General features: G+C 40.3%; 4 protein-coding genes across 8 annotated transcripts; 1 reads left to right on the top strand and 3 right to left on the bottom strand.

Annotated features, from left to right (window-relative positions):
* Positions 1 to 173: 173 nt before the first annotated feature.
* On the bottom strand, positions 174 to 1,589 carry RB195_004804 (uncharacterized protein; the record flags this gene model as incomplete). Its single annotated transcript, XM_064182816.1, has 4 exons — positions 174 to 199; positions 297 to 454; positions 522 to 553; positions 1,461 to 1,589. 4 exons carry the CDS (start codon positions 1,587 to 1,589, stop codon positions 174 to 176), a joined length of 345 nt encoding a protein of 114 aa, XP_064034083.1.
* A 1,458-nt stretch (positions 1,590 to 3,047) lies between these two features.
* Positions 3,048 to 3,471, bottom strand: RB195_004803 (uncharacterized protein; the record flags this gene model as incomplete). Its single annotated transcript, XM_064182815.1, has 2 exons — positions 3,048 to 3,074; positions 3,280 to 3,471. 2 exons carry the CDS (start codon positions 3,469 to 3,471, stop codon positions 3,048 to 3,050), a joined length of 219 nt encoding a protein of 72 aa, XP_064034082.1.
* A 2,453-nt stretch (positions 3,472 to 5,924) lies between these two features.
* On the bottom strand, positions 5,925 to 7,759 carry RB195_004802 (uncharacterized protein; the record flags this gene model as incomplete). Its single annotated transcript, XM_064182814.1, has 7 exons — positions 5,925 to 6,039; positions 6,290 to 6,387; positions 6,453 to 6,603; positions 6,895 to 6,998; positions 7,386 to 7,570; positions 7,634 to 7,670; positions 7,730 to 7,759. 7 exons carry the CDS (start codon positions 7,757 to 7,759, stop codon positions 5,925 to 5,927), a joined length of 720 nt encoding a protein of 239 aa, XP_064034081.1.
* A 3,484-nt stretch (positions 7,760 to 11,243) lies between these two features.
* On the top strand, positions 11,244 to 23,645 carry RB195_004801 (uncharacterized protein; the record flags this gene model as incomplete). 5 transcript variants are annotated; one of them, XM_064182813.1, is made up of 20 exons in its annotated part: positions 11,262 to 11,313; positions 11,375 to 11,746; positions 11,795 to 11,818; positions 11,887 to 11,925; positions 11,987 to 12,042; positions 12,729 to 12,878; positions 12,965 to 12,988; positions 13,810 to 13,871; positions 13,923 to 13,986; positions 14,258 to 14,350; positions 14,424 to 14,453; positions 14,742 to 14,807; positions 14,863 to 14,928; positions 15,237 to 15,818; positions 15,883 to 15,973; positions 20,683 to 20,819; positions 21,015 to 21,157; positions 21,217 to 21,367; positions 21,430 to 21,568; positions 21,615 to 23,182. In XM_064182813.1, the coding sequence occupies 20 exons, from the start codon at positions 11,262 to 11,264 to the stop codon at positions 23,180 to 23,182; spliced, it is 3,909 nt and encodes a 1,302-aa protein (XP_064034079.1). The 5 variants fall into 5 exon arrangements, with proteins under 5 accessions (XP_064034080.1, XP_064034079.1, XP_064034078.1 ...); XM_064182812.1 differs by lacking the exon at positions 12,965 to 12,988; XM_064182810.1 differs by lacking the exons at positions 12,965 to 12,988; positions 20,683 to 20,819; positions 21,015 to 21,157; ... (1 more) ...; positions 21,430 to 21,568; positions 21,615 to 23,182 and having other exon boundaries at positions 11,244 to 11,313; positions 11,375 to 11,818; positions 15,883 to 16,029.
* Positions 23,646 to 24,251: the final 606 nt, after the last annotated feature.

Genomic DNA, 24,251 nt, shown 5'->3' with positions numbered 1-24,251 from the left:
AACTACATTACAGTGAAATTTATCTAAAGAACAATATTTCTATCATTGTCCCTTAATTTCGATAAATACAACGCTACCAAAAAAAACTATTGAATCGATTCCAAAAAATTTTATTTAGCGCCATTTGGCTAAAACCACTACGTCTGTCTTTTCCTCTCTTTTCCTCTCTTTCTTCACATTGTCTCTAGTTCTGAGCCAGCTGAAACATTAGTTTTTTTTTTAGCTTTTTTTCTAAACCTACTTATTACATGATCGGAGCTAAAAAGAGCGAATGAGCACAACAAATCAACACATACCGTAACTAACTGGTCCCCAATCACGTATCGTTGATGTCACATCATCTGTGGTCATAGACTCAATCTCATCTTTCATTGTTTCTCTCAGCGAATATGAAATCTCATACATCAACATGGCGAAAATAATCGATACAGTAACGCATGTTGTGAGCATTCCACTGAAAATTAAGGATTTCTAGTAATTAGTCGAGAGACCTTAAAAGTCCATAAAATCATCGCACTCACCGCTTATAGATCACACAAAATAAGTAATGATGCTAACGATCACACGGAATGAACGTTGTTGCCTCAGGCGATATCGATAATAAATGAGTGATAGAACGTTTGCAGTTCTGGATTATCTTGGATTGATAAATTTCACGGGACGATTTTAATTCTTTCTCTCAGATAAGCGGAATAATATTGTGATTGTTTTTTTAAATGAGCCGGACACCAGGTTGTTACAATCCTTTATTCGTGACTAAAGGTTCGGCAATATCGCGTTCTTCGGGGCCTGAAAAGGTGAAATCGAACGTGATTAAATTCGGTCAAACGCCTTATCCGCCCAACAAAGAAAGTCCTACGTTTACTGTTGGGCCTCATAGCTACCAGTGGAAAAGAACATCGTACCTTAGAATCAGCTGACTATCTTGCCACTGCTAGATACCTGTTGTGAGGTGACTAGCGCAATCAAATATCAGCCTTAAAGGAAGCATACCACGAATCTGAGGTGGTGCGGATTTCAGGTGGAGTATCCGTATACGGGGTCGTAGATTGTTGAGAGAAGGGTGACTCCGTCCATTTCTTCCTAATTGCCATAGAAAACGGCTTCGAGCGTTCCGGCACACTTTTTTCTACAAGAAGTTTGATTGGAGCGCGCAGGCCTTCTGCACGCGCCGCATCTTCCGGGCTGTTTTCTACGGCAATTAGGAAGAAGTGGACGGCATCACACCCCTCTCCATAATCTACGATCCCGTATAGGAATACTCCACCTGAAATCCGCACCACCTCGGATTCGTGGGGTGATGCCTTCAAATTTCCGCGTAATGCAGAGGCATTCCTCTTTGCAATTCATCTTTGGGCTCTTGGAGTGGATCCAAAAAGCCTCTAGAGCCCTGCGCGCCGCAGTACTTGGTTTGTGCGCCAAAATCGTGATCTTAACTTCAAAATTTTCTTCGTTATGACCCTATGAGCACTTAATGCAGTGGAGTCACATGATTTCCTTTTGCCGTCCAGGTGTTCTTTGATTGGAATACATAGTGGTCTAGCTGTTTCTCCTATGTATTCGTCACCGCACTGTACACAGGAAATCATATAAACAACACATGAAATTCTCGATAGATTCTTGATTATATATAAACAACACATGAAATTCTCGATAGATTCTTGATTGAGAATTGAATTGCAGTTGTGTTGGTTGTGTTGGGAATGCTATAAGAATTTGTGGATGTTCAGATTATTTCCATGCGTTTATTTTTTCTAGGTGGATTTTTTTTTGCGTATAATTGCCATCACTGCTCCGTTTATCTACCGTTTCTCTCAATGTTAAGAGTATCCAAATTCTAGAGTTCCATAAAATGTAAAGAATAAAGTCCATGACACTGAAAATCTCATTCCTTCGATTTGTCCTTTCCAAATCAAGGGAAAATCATTTTTAGATCTTTATAGGAGGCATATGCAGGCTCCCAATGACTTGAGGGAACTAGCCGATGTATTAAATCAGTTTTCTATCACTGAGCACATATGTCTGATGTCTGCTATTGATTCATCGACTCCGTATGAATGAACGCTTAGTTAGTTGACAGGGAGGCGGTTTCAAACCACGTGCTGTGTTGTCGCAACTGAATCTCTTACCAACTACGACAGGTTTTTTTTTCAGACATTCTGTTTTCGCTAACTTTTTCTTGTCCCTCTACAAATTTCCTGGATTTTCAGGATCTTTTTGTTGGGGGATAATGGATGAGATCTGTGTATATTGCGCCCGTTTTTGGCCATGAAACGATGTTCTGCTTTGTTCTGTGTCTTTGCATAATTTTTCTAAAATTGCCAAATTTATTTCACATCTGGAATTCCCTTAGAGCTTCAGAAATCTCAATCCTACTGAAAATCTTCGATTTAAAGTGTTTAAGTTTTTATTTTTTGTTGGATCGCACACAATTTCTATTTCAACAATTTTTAGCATACTTTCTTTGAAGAACAAGGACTATTTCTCTGATGGATGCTCCGTCCTAAAAGAATGATTTAGTTTTAGTCTCATTTAGTCATTTGTCAATGGTTTATGATCTTATAAATGAATTAGAAAATAAAAAAACAAACCGAATTTCTAAAATCACCTTTTTATGATGTTGACCTCAGGGGATTCTTTTTGAAGAATTCCAAAGAAAAAAAGCTGAGTGAGAAACGACGTTAAATGTGTCTTGTGTACGAGTTTTCATGTCATAGCAGAAAAAAACAAAAAAGATTTACTGTGCATAAACAGGTTATTTTTTAACACCCTTACTGTACTGACCCCAAAACAAAAGTTTATCATGGTCCGCAATTGCACACAAGTTAAAATGGCCCATAATTACAATGGTGGTGAGTGTGCACTGATATGCAGTCTGCTTTCTACAATTCTGTAATTGCAGACTAAGACAAATATCGAAGCTGAGATACATACATATTATACATACATATATACAAAGCAATATCCATGTAATATAACATCTGAGAAGAGAGGAATCTCTTGGGAAGAAATATCACCGAGGACAGTTTCAGTAGTGCCGAAAGCGTTCATGAATTGTAAGTGCAGCCGAAGAGCTGAAATCAAAAACTTCAAATATGTACGTGATTGCGGCCTGGACAATGTAATTGACGGCAGCTTAGACGGAGTGTCCTTTAACATTACTTTTTCTGTAGCACCCATGTTTTCAAGCCTATTTCCAATCAATTTTAGCGAAATTTTAACGAATTTCACATAAGCTAGAAAGACGCAAAAAAAAAACGAAACAAAACAAAATTATACCTTCTTGATATTCCGGACTTCTTCAGATCTTCCCATACCAAAATCTACATCGTTACAATTTATAAAAGATGTTGCAAATGGTGGATTTAGTTCCTTCAATGATCCCATGAATCCCTCTAGATCTATTGGAAAGGCGGTAACCAACAGGAATAAGGAGAAAATTAGTAGAATTTCACGTGAAAATAGGAACATCGTTGTTCGGAAGTCGTTCGAAATTGAACGTACGTATGTGTATGAGGAACTGAAAACATTGAACCGCATTGTAACATACACGAAAGCTGATCAGCTGACAACTAACGTGACTGATAGTAGAAAGAACGATGGAGGAAGTGCAAGGTCAACTCTGAGCGGATCCTGGCATATACTCGAGGCTCACGAAGCAATGAAATCACATGAAAATGGTGAGAAATGAGACGGAAAAGATTTTAGTGGAATTTAAATACATTTTTTTTGGAAGAGATTACGATTGTTTTCAACGCTCCACGCTCCTCTGTTAAGTGTTGCCTTATGACAGAGTTATTCGAAAACAACACGGTGTAAACATAACATTCTGCCCTTACACATGCAAATATCGATTGACAACGACAGCAATAGTTGCTATTTTAACATGTGGAAGAAATAAAACTATGGATTCGGATAGTAAAATATGTGAGAGGAATTTATGGCGAAAAATTGACCTAAAATAGGCAAGAGTAATCCCGAAAGCACGCAAAATTTGAACAATCTCAGTGAATTCCATATAGCAGAATGTGGTGAATTTTGTAAATTTGCATTTTTTTCTACCTGCTCTGTCGTAAACTCTTTAAACTGTGTCCATTAGAAAAAACACATGTCTAGAATAAACAGCATAAGCAATTTCTAATCAATATGTTCATGGCGATGTACATATGTAGATGCTCTATTAATTCCCTAGGTTGTAATCAAAAAAATTCGAAATTTTTTGCACAAGTTTATATTTTGCTAATAATTATGCTGAAATAAGTCACTATTGTGCCTTCATTTATTTTTTCCTTTTTATTTACTTAAACACTGAAAAAACGGCGAAGAGTGAGGTGACGTCACCCAGCTCCCTCTCCCAACCCTCTTCCTCCTTCTTCTCCTCCTCCAACTCTTTCTCGGCTTGTGATTGAATTAAAATGGAAATTTCGGAATAATTTCCACACATCACTGAGCACCTCTTCTTAGAATCTACTCAATAAGTGGCAATAATTGAGAGCAAGTTCTCAGCAAATATTCAAGTAGCACTTGAATATTTGAAATATTTGCTGAGGCACTAATTTCTTCTGTTTTTTAAGTAATTTTTCAATTTTTTTTTAGCATGATGTTGCAAGTTGGAAGAGTTTCAAGGATCCAAATATCTACATTATCATCATATCGCACCAAAATACCAAGGAATTGTTGAGCATAATCATTACGCTATATAATAACGGGCTTATTCTGTCTACCAGTCTGAATGTCCGGCTAAAGCCGAACTTCAGACTTTCGGTGGTTTTAGCTTCGCTCCCTTTCACTGATCAATGAAAGTTAATTCTGTAAAATTAGATTTGTGTTTTTTTTAACAACGCTTTCCTTCTCTTCTTTATAGTATAAATTAAGGCAAAAGATTATGGAGTTTTCCTTCTGAACGCGTCAATTCTACGTTTGGAGAATATTCGACCATCAGCTACAAACACTCCTTCGATGTCAGATTAATATAGATACAATTTGAAAGCATTACTCGAAGTATGGGTATTCCTCCTGATTTCCCCCAATAGTTATCACAGAATGACGTTTTAGCATAAAATGAAGTGAAAGACATCATTCTACTGATAAAGATAACGTTCAATGCCGAGAGGACCCTAAAAACTACCGTCTCATATGCTTGCTGAGCGTATTGCTTAATATATTCAACAAGAGCATTCTCACGCGCATATCTATGACGCTGCGTGAAGCCAAGCTCCAAAAACAAGTAGGGTTCCCCCAAGGGTTCAGCTCCAAGGACTACATCCAGATCGCAACTACATCAGTATTCAGGCAATTTGGTCCGATCATGCAATATGCTGACTGTGCTGCTTATCTTAAAATCAACACAGCGAAAATCGTAGTATATATCGCATAGTGTCAAAATCTGCTTCGCCATGCTGCCCTCTCGAGAACAGAGTTATGTCCGTCTTTCTTGCCAGCGAAGAGGCTACTTGAAAATTAACGAGCAGGATCGCTACAGAGGTGTGAAATAACGATGTCCGTTCGAACAGATAGAAGAACTGCTCAAAATTGCTTGAAGGCAACGTATATGAGCAAGTTCAGGCATATTCATCAAAATGGGAAGTTCTAGGATCCAGTATCTTTCTTTGTCTCTTCACTGGATTCTCAACCACAGAGAACTTCGTTTATAATTGCTTGATTCCCAAACGTGGTTGTAATCTATTCACAATGTGCTTGTTGAAGATTCAGTACACCGTCTCTCTCAAGATGAGTTGTTTATGAAGCAGAATTTAACATCTAGCCTAATATTCCACTGATGTTCTACTGCGAAATTATAGGAAGATTATAAAAAAACAATAGATGGCCCATAGAAGAAAAATTGGAAGAAACCCTTTATTCGATCGAATTATCGGAGAAGCTTCGGATGGATATTAGTTTAGGAGAAATTATGTTTTCTGACTTCACTTGGTCAAATCACAAAATCCAGACTGATCGCAGATCCCTTTTTGGCACGTCTCTCCTCTATTGCATCCGCCTAATCCAACTTTGTAGACGACAGCACCATCCGTTAGGGGACTGAAAGGGAAAAGAGTGGATTACTTCATCTAACAAGGCTGCATTCACGCTTCTACGTGCTTGTTTAAATCTACTATTAGTATTCTCTCTTATCGGAAGTACTATTACATACAGATAAGCCCCTTCTTAAACACTCAACTATATAAACAAGCAAATTATATTGCGACTCTAACTTTATCCTCCTCATTTGTAAACAAAACCGAAGTCTTACTCAAAGTTATCAACTGGGCTGATACTAGTAATAACCTACTTCCTATTGAGCAGGCAGAGTGCTATATACTTTATCGAATTCCCTCTTCTGCAAGTTATATCCGCGCATCCAATTTTAGAGCTGACGGCTCTAACAAGCTGAAAAAATGTCTTACCATCTCTCGCACTAATACGTGTAGCTTGGAGAAATAGGCTGAACATACGGTCAAGTACTCGTACAAATTCCGATCCTTGTTCCTGTATACAACGTGTTTGGCGCTAATAGCATCATCACTGACCGCAAACTTATTGATCTGTTTAGTCCAGTCCCAAACAGCTGAGAACAGCTCATGGTCGTCAAAGTCCTGATCAATTCTGAAACATCTTCTTTTCAGCTAGGAAACACCCAAATTGATTTTTCTTCAAACATTTCTGAAGATGATCAGCTCGCATCTCTTCGTCCGTTCACAACCATTTCTGCAATGTGTGAAAAACTTGCCTTTAACTACGTGGGGAAAGTTTCGAAGATGAGTTTATCGCTACTTTCTCTACTTTGGTTCACAGTGATTTTAAAAACTGCTGAAAAGGGAACAGAAAAAAGTTAAAAAGAGCACATGGAGCGCTTATACACTCTATAGTCGATCATTTAGGTCAGTATGAACATACTGGTAGAACAAGGCTGTCGTTCCATCGGGAGCGGTAGGAGCTTTCGTTGAACAGCATTCACCCATCAGAGCAAAAGCTTTCTTTTCAAGGTTGCAGTCGTACTCCTGAGTTCAACGTAATTTTATCCCACACCTTTAACTTGATCTTCTTTTCCCTTGTACTTGCACTTATACTGAGGCAGCAATTAAATTTCATACAGAATCCAGAGTCTTTAACACAACCGTTTAAAGGGCAAATTGAAATGCCGGGTGGTCCAGCTGATTTTCTACGATACTACGATTTTCGTTATGTTGATTGTGAAATAAGCAGCATAGTGAAACATCTATCGCATAGTTGAGTCAAAAGACCTGAAGATGTTTTCGAGCGGAGTTTCCCGTTTTCGGGGATTCCGAACGATATAATCAGAAAGAAAAGTTACATTAAGCGTCGTAGTCCACCAGAACTGGCTCCAGCTTCTAAGATATCAAATATTTCATCAGGTTCCAACTTACTAATCTATCCATAGTCATTGCTAGTGGGAACTTCTTCCCATATACTGTTCCATTCCACGGTCCATTCAGTGCAGATCCTCTTAACAGTGCATAGCGGTGATTGTTGATGGTTTGGACAACGTAGTCACGAATGTATTTCTCATTATATGTGCCGCCTTCACAAAGCGGTTTCGGCGTAGTATCTTCTGAACGTTTCATGTGTAGAGTTAGTGCGATTTCTCTCACACAAAGGACAACGCGGTACTAACCAACATCTTGGGGAAGAGTAGGAGGAAGAAGGAGCACCTAAAATATCTGATTCGTATCCTTAAAGTCAGACACTAGAGGAAAGTCGACAACTCTACCCCAACTGCAATATTGAAGATGACGAACATGGCTGAATGCAAATGACGATGGCACACCTCTTTTATACAGATCGAATACGAGTTCGAAGTGCTGAAATTGATCGTTTGTACACGTGATCTTTTATGGATTACTATTTACCCATGTCTTTTGTATTCTTGGTTTAAACGCATTGAATCTGGTCTATATCTTGAATAGTCGGCTTGTGCTCCATTGTGTTTTTTGCTTCTATGTGGCTGAAAAATGCGAAAAACGTTGACAACTCTGTGGCATTGGCTTTGGATTGCTTGATTCAACAATGCATTCGTAACTGAAAACTTGAACTTTGAAATTCACGCAGAGTTAACCATGTTCATCGCGATGCATTGTCTCAATTCTTAAGATTGGAATTGGTTTTATGAAATTAACAACTTTTGATGTTAGTTTCATGGAAACGTCATCAGGCGTATGGCCTGTATTTGAGAATGCACCTTATCGGATCCCTTAAATAATGTACTCCGAGATATCTACATGGTAGATTCGGCGTTCGATCTAAGGTGCTCATACAGAAGCTGAAACGTAAATACTGATTCAGACTAAGCAGAGTGATCAAACATTGAGGTTTGCTTGATTAGGTACATGCTCTTTCTCTGAGAAGCGGACGTTCCATTTAAATTTGTACCAATTTTTTAGACAATCACTCTGGGGAATTTTGATCCTTCGTTTGATTTGGTTCTTAGTGAATTATTATAGGGGACCAAAAAATCAACAACACCGATATTCCCCATTTACAGCAATCGACAGCACATGTACGAAGCAATATGAAAGGTAAGGAACTTATACGACAAAGTGTCCTTACGATTTTACCTATTTAATCGAATTCGCAGAACATACAACTTATTAGAAGTCACGCTACAATGTTGTACCGATTACCCAGGTTCTAAAAGCAATACGCCACAAATTGACGAGTTTACATGTGTTCTTGAAAAGATACTGCTGGGATTGCAGATGACGCTCGATTACCTTTGCTCGTTATTCGAAGTCACAATCAATGAGCTCCTTACCACTTCTTTCCCTCTCACTCGCACCTACGGTTTGTACGGCTTCGGAGTGGGATCTGCGATCAGTCTTGATTATATGATCTGACCAAAACGTCTCCGTGAAATCAGAAAACATAATTTCTCCTAAACTAATATCCATCCGAAGCTTCTTCGATAATTCGATCGGGAGAAATTTCCAATTTCTGTTGACTCATAGTTGTTTTGTGATAAAGTTATAAGGAATGGCTTCCAGTGATACTAAGGAAAGAGAATATCCCAACCAACGGTTGGTTTACAGATTTAGAACTGTTCTCAACGTAATTTTATAGTGTCCTAAATTCTGCGAAAAGCCACGAAAATTTGACAGGTCAGAAATTTTGATCTCACAAGAAAAAGAAAACCTTTAATCTAAAAAAACTTGCAAACCAGCAATTTTTGTAATTGATGATGCTCGGTATTCAACAGGTTCCTCGTACAGTTCTCTCCTATCAGAAAACTGGAGTAAGTTGAATAGAAGAAATAGCGAGTTGGACAATTTTCAAAAAGTTTCTACACAGTAAGTGTAGGTATGTATGTAACAAAATACTCTGATTCACAGCTTCGAAATACATCTCTCTACTATATATATATATATATATATATATATATATATACATATATATATATATATATATATACATATATACATATATATATACTATACATATATATATATATATATATATATATATATATATATATTAGGTTATTCGGATATAAACGAGACTTTCGAAACCTTACGAATTTCGAACAGAAACTTGGACAGTTTTAGTTCCATTTTGTTCCTGGCGTTTTTCTGTATACTTTACTTTCTTTTTTGTTTATTTTTGATTTCTGTAATATTTTTTTTATCTCATGAAAATTTTTTATTTCATAAAAATAAAAATTTATTTATTTATTTATTATTTACTTTCTTATCTTTTTTTTATTGAAGATGTGATTTCGCGAAGTCAATGCTACAAATGGTTTCAACGCTTTGAAAATGGAAATGAGAGCTTAGAAGACGAAGAACACCGAAGTCGTCAAGTGGTAGACGACGAATTACTAAAGAGGGCGATCGAGTCTGATTCGACACAAACTACAAGAAAACTTGCCCTAGAGTTCGGATGTTCGAATTCGACAATTGACGAGCATTTACATACAATCGGGAAGACAAATCGGTGCGGCAAATGGGTTCCTCATAAGCTGAGTGATGAAAATAAAGCTGTCCGTAAATCGAAAAAAAAATCGAAGAGTTGGGCTGGAAAGTTTCCCGCATCCGCCGTATAGTCCGGACTTGGCTCCTTCGGACTAGCATCTCTTTCGATCGATGCATCACGGATTGTCGGAGAAAAAGTTCAACAATATCAATAGTTTTCGTCCCGACTATACCAGTAAGACTCGTATGTGTGGTCCTCCCTTTATAGTATATATATATATATATATATATATATATATATATATATATATATTAGTTTGTCCGGATATAAACGAGACTTTCGACTCAAACTTTCAAACATCACAAAATTTTTCATAACAAGTCTTTATTCCAAACAATATTCTCCACAACTATCAACAACGCTTCGCCATCGATCATGCAGGTTGGGGATGCCGTCCTCAAAGAATTTGGTTGGCTGTGAGTCGAAGTATGATGCGACCCAAGATCGGACTTAATCGATATTGTATATATATTATATATTGTATATATATATATATATATATATATATATATATATATATATATATAGTAGAGAGAGATGTATTTCGAAGCTGTAAATCAAAGAGTATTTTGCTACATACATACCTACACTTACTGTGTAGAAACTTTTTGAAAATTGTCCAACTCGCTATTTCTTCTATTCAACTTACTCCAGTTTTCTGATAGGAGAGAACTGTACAAGGAACCTGTTGAATACCGAGCATCATCAATTACAAAAATTGCTGGAAGTTTTTTTTTGGATTAAAGGTTTTCTTTTTCTTGTGAGATCAAAATTTCTGACCTGTCTAATTCTCGTGGCTTTTCGCAGGATTTAGGCCACTGTAAAATCACGTTGAGAACAGTTCTAAATCTGTAAATCAACCGCCGATTGGGATATTCTCTTTCCTTAGTATCATTGGAAGCCATTCCTTATAACTTTATCACAAAACAACTATGAGTCAACAGAAATTGGAAATTTCTTCTGGATTTCCTCAAAAATAAGGTTTCGGATGTCTCTATAGAGTTGCTTCAACTAAACTAATTAAATTAAACATCAGAACACTCAGAACTCAAATCGATCTCATTAATCGTAATGAAACTGCTTCGTTTCGGGATTCAACCGATCGAACATTTCCGTTGTTTTTAGGAAACAAGCAAGAATCTACTGCAAAAATAAACAAACACTAATCAAAAACTATATGAAGGTTCTGAGAATGGAAAGGTTCATTTCATATTCTATTGCTACAACGCGTGGAAGGTCATCGGAAAGCGAAAGTTCGGATGAATCCAAAAAACCAGATGGATCGAGACGGAAATTATCCAGAAAAAAAAGCTAGAAAATCTTCACAAAGTCGGTTTATGGATACTATTACGACTTTTTCGTGAGCATACAACATTATGGTGCGATTCAGGTGGATCCAGTGGATCGGAATCATCTCATAGAAAAAGTCCAGAGAGTTCCAAAATGTCAGGAAGCGGTTCAAAAGAAACCAAAGCATCCGGGGAAGGTTCAAAGGAATCCGAAAAACCCGAAAAGGGTCCAAAAGACTCCAAAATTACCGGAGAAGGTGCAAAAGGCTCCAAAATAGTCCGAGAAAGTCGAAAAAGCTGCAAAGTAGTCAGAGAAAGTCGAAGAAGCTCCAAAGAAGTCAGACAAAGTCGAAAAGACTCCAAAATAAACAGACAAAGTCAAAAAAGTTCTCGAATGTCTGCAAGTGATTCACTAGGACGCAGAAAATACAGAAATGGTCCAAGAAGATCCGGAGAAACCAAGAGCGGTTCAAGTGGGTCTAGCATGTCCGGTCCAAAGCGCACCCGAACATCCACTTCAGGAAGTTCCACAAGAAGCGGAGCTGGTTGGTATCTGGTGAAATCCATGTGAAGATTCCAAAAAATCATAAATCTCGTAGTAACACCATTTCAGGAGCTGAGGCATCGGTACAAGGTCCCGCTGCTCCAAATAGTAGGTTGCTAGCATGATTTCTTTTTGGTATACGGTAGTGATAAGGATTGTTTTTTTACAGTTTTGACTGCAGCCGAAAGTGCATTAGGGAAGGTTTCAATAATACCGACTAAAAGTGTACGTTCCTAGTAATTTCTTCTTATGAAAGGTTTTAGTGGGCAAGTGCGCAAAAAAAAAACGAAAATGGAATGTTAGCGCATAAATTTGAACATGTACTCACGTTTCGAATCAGTTCGTGAGCGCCGGAGCGCAGAAATACGGAGTAAGATGGGTCCCATAGTGTCAGCTAGATGTGGCATCGGCAGAAAAGCAGAAAGACGAGCTGGGACGGATCTCACACCGTCAGACTGCACGATTACAGCAGAATGTAGGAGGATGGGGTTTGACAGGCCCGTCTGCGTTGAACTGGCGGAAGAGGTGCGCTCTGTGGTCAAATCTTGCGTCAATACCAGACCCAATCAGCAGCATTTGCACATCCAGCACGTCCGTAAGCATCACCGACCAGCGATATTAAACGCTTCAAAATGAACTATATTTACTAAGCAAAGACAAAAGAAAATAACGGATACGTATCGATAGCTGTATAAGCAGGACAACTCGTCCAGTCCTTTCTGGATGCGAAGGTCTTCAAGCAAAAGTGTTGCTTGTTCTGTTACCAATCATTGTTCTCACACATTTTGCTAGTCCATCTGCGGTTGTGGGATCCGCAAGCGCTTTTATGGCAGTAGATCAGTTTACCAATAAACAACTTGAAAATGAAATGAGCAGGGTTTAAGTTCGATAAGAACATGTATGCTTTTCAGGTCACCTTTGTTCCGAATGATAAACGACAACAGACCTATGTGGTCCTACAGAACGATTCGGAGCGTCCTGTAATGTTTAAGATGAAATCAACTCGTCCAGCAGTATATAAAATGAAGCCAGTGTTTGGAGTTATTAAACCTAAGGAAAAGGTAATTATGAACCTTCAAGGAACAGCAGCCGTACACCCAATTTCAAGATTGTGAAGAACGATTTCTACTCATGAGATTTAGATCAGACTGATCAGGCGATCGTTAATGAGGTATCATCAGTAATATGTAAAACTAAACAACTGTAGACACCGTATAACAATGGGAGGAACATCCAGTATACCTTCCTACTTACCTTATAATGTTGAAAGTCTCACGCTAAAATCCAGTACAATAGAAACAGTAATTCAGCTACGGAAAAAAAACAGACCACGTTACCACAAGTGAATACTGATACATGGAGCGTAGAAAGGTTTTGTGGACGAGTTTCCGCAACTAACGACTTTCATTGACCATTCTACAGTAAATTTTATGTAATTAATGGCTGTCTATCACAAAATTGACGTAGTACGGAAACCACGAGAAGAACGTTGAGTTCGGTCCGTAGGCTACTACGGAAACAAATGTGGTTCCGTTCACTTCCCCACTATTGTCTCAGAAAACGGCGTGAGAACCGCTTTAGTACGTAGGAAGTACGTACGAACGCACAGCATTGCACATGGTCCGGTCCGCTCAGCAGCTTATTCGTTAGTTTTACTTGATAGGCTGGCGAGTAGACCTCATCAATCTTCGACCACTCGCTCGTGAACGCGGCGCGTGCCAAGGAGAAGGCACGTTCTAACGTACCTCGTAGGGGAAAAGCGCCTTCCCACGCCGTGTTTCTTAGGGGAAGATGAGCGGACTCACGGTCGTTTCCAAAATCTACAATCCAAGCGCTACGTTTTCCCTGAGGTTTCCACACCACGACAATTTCGAGACGTGCTGCCTTCAATTATCACATGTTCATACAGAAAAATCGGTGAACCTAGCATAACCTTATTTCTATCTCATCGCCGGACCTGGTAAAAAAAAACCATTCAAATATTTATTTCAGTATTCTATTCGGCTAGTGTATTTGGGTATAAAAATCGGCTACAGAATCCCAATGAACGATAGGTAAATGACTGCCCGTTCGGGAAGGAATTCTTGCAAAATCCATGTTTCTAGGATTACAATAGTTTTGGCGGCGGTTGCACACAAACCAGGTGGTAGTAAAGAAGTCGATGCACAAGTAAGTGATACAATCCTAGAAGTTTATAAACATCGCAGTTTATGGGAATTTCAACTATTCCGCTTTGAGTGGAGCTTTTTTGCGCAACGCAACCGCGCCGCATGGAAGTCACCAATGCTGCTAAGCATAGAACAAGATTTCTGTCGTTAAAATATAGTATCTCTGTTCTGCTCCTCTTACTTTAGTGCGTTACAGAAACGCCGATGTTTAAACCCGCGCCCACATCCTTGCCACTGGAATAGTTTATTTCATCCACTGCCATCTATTTCAGATCATGACCGAAGGCGAAATGATAAAGAGAAAATTACGAATATTATTCAAAGGTGTCAACGATCAGAAACCAGATGACGACGAAGAGGAGAAAGTTCGTGACTATTTTGATCTCTGGGCGAATCAATATTTTGCTAGACTTGATAAATTCCCATTTTTTTTTTCAGAAAGCATCGGCAGAAACAGCACACGAGCAGGTCAGATCAGTATCTCTAACATAGGTGCGATAGGGAGAAGCTGGACCCTCCTCAGGTGAAGGGGGTTTAGCTCATGGGGCGCAGCTCAAGTGAAGGGGATCCTTTCGCCCACCGTCCAAAAGTGAAGGGGGTAATTTCGCCAACCGTTTAAAAGTGAAGGAGATCCCTTCCCCAACGGTCAAAGGTGAAGGGGGTCAGAGCACCGGCTCCGCCTATCGCATCTATAACCTCTAGGTCTTCGGAAAGGTGTTAGGAATAAGTTCATATGAATGAATTGATGGATTTAAGGCAGTAAAAGATCAACAGTTGTACATGAATGGCTACGATGAAGGATATAAAGCTGCTCTATTGGAGGTTACCGGTGATTTTGCAGTCATTTAAAGGAACTATTGATCGAGGACTTTTCTAGAGCACGGGATCAAAAGAAAAGGAAGGTCCAGAAAAGGAACTTGAGCGTCAACAAAAAACTGGAATTGTAAGAAGTTCTATCTGATTTTCCCTCAAAGATTACATGGCCACTATTTTCATCAAAACGAAAAAATCCTTACGTTTTATCCCTTACGTTTATTTCATTTTATTTTGTTTTATTGTTTTTGTGTTTTTTTTTTTGTTTTATTTTATTCCTTACGTTTTTATTAATCATTTTCGCGATTCAAATTTTGAAAAAAAAACTTTCTTCAACTCTAAAAAAATAATTAATGACTTTAAAACTTGGAACATACTTATAGCTTACAAATTTAAGTGTAATTCTCAAAATTCTACTGATCCAGTCACATTTTACAGGGGAAAGAACGCGCTTTCCAAGAAGGTTTCAAGGAAGGCTACAAGAAAGCAGTGGCTTTGTTAAAAATGACCGAAAAGAAAGAACAAAAAGTATCAAAAGAACAACTAAAATCACCATCAAAGGAACCAGCAAAACCTGCATCCAAAGAAGGTAAAGAAGAACAAAAAGGGAAATATTCGAGAGAACGTGGAAAAGCGCCATCAAAGGAACAAGTGAAAGCCCCATCGAAAGAGGTGGTGAAAAGAGGTTCAAGACTAGTATCAAAGGAAAAAATAAAAGCACCATCAAAGGAACGATTGTCAAAAGAACCGGTAAAAGGCCCATCGAGAGAGGCGGTGAAGAAGAAACCATCGAAAGAAGTTGCAAAGGCCCCTCCGTCAAAAGAAGAAATAAAGAAACCGTCAAAAGAGCATGTAAGAACACCAACGACGCCTCCTTATTGGAAACCAAAGGAGGAAAAAAAGCAGGAGAAACCCTCGGATGGAACAAATGTTATGGCAAAAACACCTGGTGGAACGGATCCAGCATTGGGAGAGGCTTTAAGGCGAAAAGATATAGTTCATATAGGACCAACAGGAAAGGTACGTGTGATCATGTTGTGAATTTTCTCCTTATCGAAATTAGATCACTCGTTCATATTTTCAGCGGCAAATCGTCATAGTAATGTATCGTGACCCGAAACTTCCCGAAAATCTTCTTTCACGAAGTGGAGACGAAGATGAAGCGGAAGGAAATGGTTCGGACAGAACTGCTAGTGTGCAAGTTCCACCGGTGATCATTAGATCGAAATAAGAGCTTTTTTTTACTAAACAAACTGGTAAAAAACGTAACTGAATCCGTTTTCAATAAATAGTTAATTCCATAAAATATCACACGGGATGTTGGGAAAAACGTTCTCCGAGATGAGACATTCTGCCCTCACACTCACCATGTTTCTTTTTGGAAAGATAAATGTGATGGAAATGAGAACATCGGCATCTTGTTTTCTAACCAGTGTGAACGTCCGGCAAAAGTCGGACTTCAGACTTTCTGTGGTGTTCGCTTCTCTCCCCTTCACTGATCAATGAAAATTAATAGTAGTTTATTTATTCTATTTCTCTCTGTAATTCTCTGAAATTAGATTTGTGTTGTTGTAACAACGTTTTCTTCCTTTTTTCCTTCTTTTTTATTATAAATAAAGGCGGAAGATTTCATAGTTTTCTTTCTAAACGCGCCAGTTCTACACTTGGAGAATATTCAAACCTAAGCTTCAAACAAACCTTCGTTCGCAACACAGTGTAGATACGAATTGAAAGTACTGCTCGAAGTATGGGTTTTCCTCTTGCTTCTCCCTAACAGTTATCAAAGAATGATGTTTTGGCATAAAATGACGTGAAAGACAACATCCTACTGATGATGATAGCGTTCCACGTCAGAGCATAGAAACAGCTTGCTACTATTTAAACATCCGTTTGCACGCGTGTTTTCACTTTCTGAGGAACAGAGGAGTCGTAGAGGTGGAAAGCAACGCGGAAAGCGGATACAACTATAAAAAGTTTGCAACGTCCCATTTACCTTTTTCGAGATGCACACAAAGTTACTGCGCTATACTTCTACACCATGACACAGGAATTCGAACCCATTCGACCCGTCTTACCGTATTTTATAGCTTTGCGACACCAGCGCCCCAATCCGATGCCGGTGGACCCATCGCACCCGCTTCTATAGGTATCTGTTGCCGGCGCACCAATCTGACGCCGGTGGACCCGTTTTCTTTTTGAATCCCTTTTTGAACTCCCTTTTTGAATTTCGTGACTCACACACACACACACACACACACACACACACACACACACACACACACACACACACACACACACACACACACACACACACACACACACACACACACACACACACACACACACACACACACACACACACACACACACACACACACACACACACACACACACACACACACACACACGCGTGACAGAATAAGCCCGTTATTACATATCATGATCATGATCGCCTCGCCCAGAATTATGTAATTGCTTAATTTCCTAGCGCAATTCTACTGTACTAGCATTTTTAATGTGTCGGTACCAAAATGCAATGACTACATTCGTCCATCACGCGGTGCCTTAGTCATCTGAGAAATTTTTATTGGATGGTAATACGACCACGCCCATTTATCCAGTTGGATGAGTCATACCTGATAGAGGTTCTGATACTAATGTATAGCTGGGTTAAAACGACATGAAGCACGGACAATTGCGTAAGCGACTCCGCTCAAAGCGGCGCGGTGAAGACAGCGGTTGGAACCGAGGTGGGACCATGGGGAACTGCAGAGATGGGTGGTGGCACCGAGGATCCTCACACGATCCCAACCTCTACGCCCCACCGCGCCACTTCGAGCGCAATCGTTTACGCAACTGTCCGTGCTTCATGTCGTTTTGATCCAACTATAAATGACAAGGGTGAAAATAATAAAAATAGGACTAATCCGAGGTTACATGACATTTTCACTCTCACGCAGTAATACAGTAGCACTTCAAGTCTTCACTCATAGTTCGGCATCTTCCTGTTATGAGGTTGTTGGGGTAAAAACAATAGTCGTTTCCAGAACTGTCATACACTATGGTTTGAGATGGTAAACAACGGTTGGACATCGTAATGATTTTTAATAAGCTGTACACGAGGCTGTTAAATAATTTTATTGGCTAACCTTTCGGCAAAAACCTCGATTTTTGACGATTCTAATCCGAATAAGACATTCGAATCATTCGCTCATCAGTGATCGATCAGTCAGCGGTCCCTGCTAAACGTCTCCGATCCAAGGTGAAACAGTCGCTACGCCACTGGTTGAAAAAGTAGGCTTAGAGTTTGTCTGTTTAGTTGTGGAGAAATTTTGTCGTTTAAGTTGTGAATTAAATTGAGCATTTGGCTCTGAAGAAGGCGATTTTCTCAAGACATTAGCCAATGAAATTATTTAAAGGCAAGGTACCACGAATCTGAGGTAGTGCGGATTTCAGGTGGAGTATTTGCACAAAGGATAGTAAATTATGGAGAGGGGTGTGATTCCGTCCATTTCTTCCTAATTGCCGTAAAAAAAACGACCCGAAAGATGCGCGCGTGCACAAGACTGGCGCGCTCCAATCGAACTCATTGTGGAAAATAGTGCGCCGGAACGCTCGAAGCCGTATCTTCCGGGCAGTTTTCTACGGCAATTAGGAAGAAATGGACGGAATCATGCCTCTCACAATGATCTACGATCCTGTACACAAATACTACACCAGAAATCCGTACCACTCCGGATTCGTGGGGTGATGCCTTTAACAACGTCGTGTACAGCTTGTGAAAAATCAATACGATATCGATGTCGAGATGTCGAGATTCATTAAACGTCCAACTTTTCGATTGCTTTGCAACGGTTGCGTGATCTATGTTGAGCTCTTCAGCAACTTTTCGTTCTTCTGGCTCTACTCATACCACTTTCATTTGTTGCTCTTTAATGGCGGACGGTTCAGTGGTTTCGTACGTGTGACGGCGCAAGCACTTTATTCAAACTTAAAGGTGGGTTACTAAATCCTAAAATATAAAGTAATACAGAAATGAAAGAAGATAAAATGGAAAAAAATGACAATTGCCGATATTGTCGTATAGACGCCGCATGCGCATTTTATCTGCTCAGAAACATTTCAACCGTAACACTTCATTTTCAAGATGAATTTCATTTATTTATTTATTAAAAACACCTACAGCTGTGTCATAAAACAAAAACAGGATGGAATAGAGCTCACTAGAATCTCGCCTAATTTCTACAGGACAAGAGTGGCCCTTCGAAGCATGATAGGTTGACAGGTTGTGCTCCACGGTTGCTACAGAAGGTTAGAATTCAATGAATTCTATGTGAAGTGAACAGAAACCAATCAAAGCACATTTCAATCACTCGCGAATGAGTCTCGATAGCTCTCAATTTGTTGTTATCAACTTCTGGGGGCAACCGAAGTCCACCTTCCTCATCTTCGAGACTGAAATTGCCCTTGAGTTGATTTTTTCAAGCCACCTACGCGTAGTGCGCTCTGGACCCGTACAGCTGCTATCACCCCACGTCTTGATGATATTCGCGCCCTACTCCCGCTGCATTATGCTCAAGTCTGAACTCATACAGTAAAATAACGTGAATTTCTCATTTTTGCAACAGCTTCAAAAAATAAATAAAATATGACGGTATTTCAAAAGAAAAAACATAAATAAAAAAGCAGCGACAGCAATTAAATTAAATTATCATGTTTCTATTAATATCTATTCAAAAAAATAACCTTTCAAATGATCCATATCATGACCACATTTGTAGAAAGCTTTGATTTAAATAACATTTCACAAACATAATGAAACATGAAAACATGGATTGCTGTTACAGCACCTAATATCCTATTTTTTGCAAGAAAAAAAGATTTTTTTCAGGAGTCGACCTATAAATTTCTTCCTTGCAAAGACTCCATATCCATTTCTCACTGGAACAAAGCTCAGCCGGATTTTTTTTTTTCGCAGAAATTTTAGCGATTTCAGTCCAAATTCTCTGCTAATCATAACTCCTACGTTTTTTCTCCCTTTTTTTGAATGTAGAAAATTTCTATTGCTCAATATCATTTTTTCCAGAAAAAAGCTTTTTACTAGAGCAAATTGACAGATTTTGTGCAACGACTCCACACCCATTTCATACGCGAATTGCCCCGATTTTTTTCCACAAATTTTTACAAATTAGCTTAAATTCTCTGCACAACCCACTTTCCTCTAGTTTTTTTTTTTTAAACTGAATCTACAAAAACTTCTATTGGACCTTAACTTAAAAAATAAAAAAAAATAGGGAGATCTTTTTTAGCGAGTATTTTCCTGAAGTTCAAAAAGAGACCAACGAATCTGATCTGATTATTTGTAGGGAAGTTAGTGCCGAAATCTAAGCTGTGTTTGAGCTGGTCGGCTGCTCACTGCGCGGTACCATCGCATCGCAGAGCTACGACGAGACGACGCAGAGATCAGCATCAACTCGGCGTTGTTTGTTGCCGCTCGTATAAAGAGCGTCGACAAAGTTTGCGTGAACCACAAAATACTTCCGCGCGCCACACCGTTACCACTTCCTTGGGATCCTGTGAAAGCAAATTTCCTTGAATTTCCCGAACATCACTATGTGGGAACTTCTGTCATTTTTCCTCCTGCTACCATATCACTTATCAGCGCAAACTGAGGAATATGTTCCTGACGATGAATCTCTATTTGCACTCGTCTCTTTTGTACCAGATCCTTCCTCTTTTCCACAACCACCACCACCACCGCAGCCGCGACCTTCACCTCCTCGTCCTCCAGGTGAGAAAGATCTCGACAAGTGCTCAGGCACCGATGTTCTCATTTAATCCCAAGAATTCTCAAGAATCGCCCGAAAAATCGCTTATTATTCAGGACCTCGTGATGGCTGTTCTGCTTGGGGAGATTGGCAACAGGTGACATGTTGGTGGCCGGATCAACCGCTTTCTTCTTTGGCTCCAGCTTGTGCCAATGCGCCAAATCGAACGAAATGGCCGGATTACGTGAACAAGGTAAGAATACACATCCTTACCGGACATACTACTATCCAGAAGAATAATTTCGAACAAATGCTCAGAAAATAACTCCATAGTCATGTTCGAATTATTCGAACAAAGTGTTGCTGGTGGAAAATTCACTTAAAACTCGAATACTCTTAAAAATACTGATTCCTTTTCGCCGTGCATCACCTCCTTTCTACATTTCAGCTTGTACAAGCAAAATCCGAAGAAAGATATTCTATGATAGTTGACGAGTACAAAAAGAGAGGAGAACCTGCAAAATGTGGTTTCTGTAGTCGAAGTTTCGAATGTCGCATAAGAAATGACACTGATAGCCGTCGCCAGTGCATGTAAGTTACCGCTGGAACCAATTCTTGCCGACGACACCGATAGAATCCCTGATTTTCAGGCTTAAAGAAATCAGAGAAATCCAGCGATCCTGTGATGATTCCAAGCCTTGTGAGATTAGTGTTGAAAATGGTGGTTGTCCTCCGCCGGCTTTCTTAGCACGAGGTCGTCTTGGTCAACTGCAGAGTCTTATACGAGAGGGGAAATTCCAGGTAAGTTCAAGGTTATCTTACGCTAAACGAGTCCAGAATTTATCTAGTATTCCACCATTTAGGATTTTGCCACGCAATTTTTCGATATTAGCGGGATTAATGTAATGAACACTCAACAAAGGAGAAAGGGAAGATCATACGACGACTCGGAGAACTCCATTTGGGACAATTCAGACTCGATGGGACCCAATGGAGAGAATGGTAACCCGTACGGCTCTGAAGATAATCAAGAAGGAAATTCATTCAGACGTGGACAAAGCAGCGGTGAATATGGACCATTCAGTCCTGCTGAGAGAGGAGGTGAAAACCGATTCGAACCTGCCTCTTCAGGTGGAAGAGGTGCATTTGGTCCTGAAGGACAAGGTCGAGGTGGAAGATTTGGTCCCGAACCCCGCAGAGGAGGAGACCGATCCGGATCCAGAGGAGATGAACCATTTAGTCCAGGGGGTGGTAGAGGTAATGAAGAAAGATATAGTCCCGGTGGTGATAGACCAGACGGTGGAGAGCCACATGAAGGAAGAGGACCGTTTCGACCCGGAACCGGACGAGGAGGAGGTGGCCCATTCAGACCCGGAAGGAGACGTGAAGATGGCCCATTCGGACCAGGAGGAAGAGGAAGAGATGGTCCATTTGGACCGGGAGGAAGAGGAGGAGATGATCCGTTCGGACCTGGAGGAAGAGGAGGAGATGACCCGTTCGGACCTGGAGGAAGAGGAGGAGATGGTCCATTTGGACCGGGAGGAAGAGGAGGAGATGACCCGTTCGGACCTGGAGGAAGAGGAGGAGATGGTCCATTTGGACCTAGAGGAAGAGGAAGAGGAAGAGATGGTCCATTTGGACCGGGAGGAAGAGGAGGAGATGGCCCGTTCGGACCTGGAGGAAGAGGAGGAGATGGTCCATTTGGACCTGGAGGAAGAGGAAGAGATGGTCCATTTGGACCGGGAGGAAGAGGAAGAGGAAGAGATGGTCCATTTGGACCTGGAGGAAGAGGAGGAGATGGTCCATTTGGACCTGGAGGAAGAGGAGGAGATGACCCGTTCGGACCTGGAGGAAGAGGAGGAGATGGTCCATTTGGACCGGGAGGAAGAGGAAGAGGAAGAGATGGTCCATTTGGACCTGGAGGAAGAGGAAGAGATGGTCCATTTGGACCGGGAGGAAGAGGAAGAGGAAGAGATGGTCCATTTGGACCTGGAGGAAGAGGAGGAGATGGTCCATTTGGACCTGGAGGAAGAGGAGGAGATGACCCGTTCGGACCTGGAGGAAGAGGAGGAGATGGTCCATTTGGACCTAGAGGAAGAGGAAGAGGAAGAGATGGTCCATTTGGACCGGGAGGAAGAGGAGGAGATGGCCCGTTCGGACCTGGAGGAAGAGGAGGAGATGGTCCATTTGGACCTGGAGGAAGAGGAGGAGATGGCCCGTTCGGACCTGGAGGAAGAGAAGGAGATGGTCCATTTGGACCTGGAGGAAGAGGAAGAGGAAGAGATGGTCCATTTGGACCGGGAGGAAGAGGAAGAGGAAGAGATGGTCCATTTGGACCTGGAGGAAGAGGAGGAGATGACCCGTTCGGACCTGGAGGAAGAGGAGGAGATGGTCCGTTTGGTCCTGGAGGAAGAGGAGGAGATGGTCCGTTTGGTCCTGGAGAAAGGGGAAGAGGAGAAAATGGTCCATTCGGACCCGGAAGAAAAGGATCCGATGGTCCCTATGGTCCTACAAGACGAGGAACAGAAGGATCTTTCAGACCAGTATCTGGTGAAGATCGACTTGGTTCTGGCGAAAGATGGCGTCGTAACATGCCTGATCAGCTCCAAGCATTGAGTACAATTATAGGGAATTTAACATCTATCGACTCATACAGAACCTCATTTCCACGCATGAATGAATCTGCAATGAGTAGAAACCGTCAAAAAACTCGAGGTCGTAACCAGAAACAACGACCAGCGCCTTCAGCGGGAGCACTTGACATATTAGCCGATTTATTACACGGCACCACTTGTGTAAGGTGGGTCTTGGACAGATTTCATTCGGAATTACTGTAAAAACAAAGATATTATTTAGCACTGGCGAGAAATGTTTATGTTGTTGCGGATACTATGTGCCAAATTTACTCAGAGGAACTTGTGAGGATGTACGGAATATTTTGCCGGGTATTAACAACGCTTACAGTGAACTAACCAAACAACAGAAGAAAAAACCACGTAAGCTTGGGAAACGACATTTTTCTTTCATAACAATACAAAATTTGACCTTTTTAGGATCAGTTGACAATCTGGACTTCTGAGGAAGATCATCTTTGATCTGTTCTTGTGTGTCATGTTGTTTACTTCTATTTTAATACGAGTAAATCAGAAAGTAACTTACCGTTCATTGTGCCTGCGCGGCACTTTGCACTCGTTGCACAGTCGTCGGGAGTTCTTTTTTTTCAAGAAAATTCTGAAACACACCACCTCAAGTAGGTCAATCCTCTAAAAGAAAGCGAACTTGAGAACTCAAGATGGTCCTATCGTGAAACTGAAACCTAAACAAACCACAAAATTGAGAATTATCCGAAGAAACAATACACTACATCGGCCTATTTTTTGTTGAGTCAGATCCAATAAGCTATCAATAACCAATATCCATTGAACTTTTGTCCTCCTCAAGAAATGTTTTAAAAAATAAATGAGACATTGAAGCGCAGCACATTCCAATTGAATAATTTGTCATTATCCGTAAGTTTATTGCCGTAAACAATCACATTAACAAAATGAACAATCATCAAACATAACCGGAACGTTAATAAGCGAAAATGGTAAATAAAAAGTTACATGGCAAGGTCATAGGTTTTGAACTACGTGATTGACTTATTGACGTTTACTGACTCACAACAAAGCCGCCAAACCGCGCG

This window comes from Necator americanus, chromosome I, assembly GCF_031761385.1.
Source record: "Necator americanus strain Aroian chromosome I, whole genome shotgun sequence".
In the NCBI taxonomy this organism is placed as follows: Eukaryota; Metazoa; Nematoda; class Chromadorea; order Rhabditida; family Ancylostomatidae; genus Necator; species Necator americanus.
The sequence above is the reverse complement of the archived record's forward strand: the minus strand, read 5'-3'. Positions and strand labels throughout refer to the sequence as shown.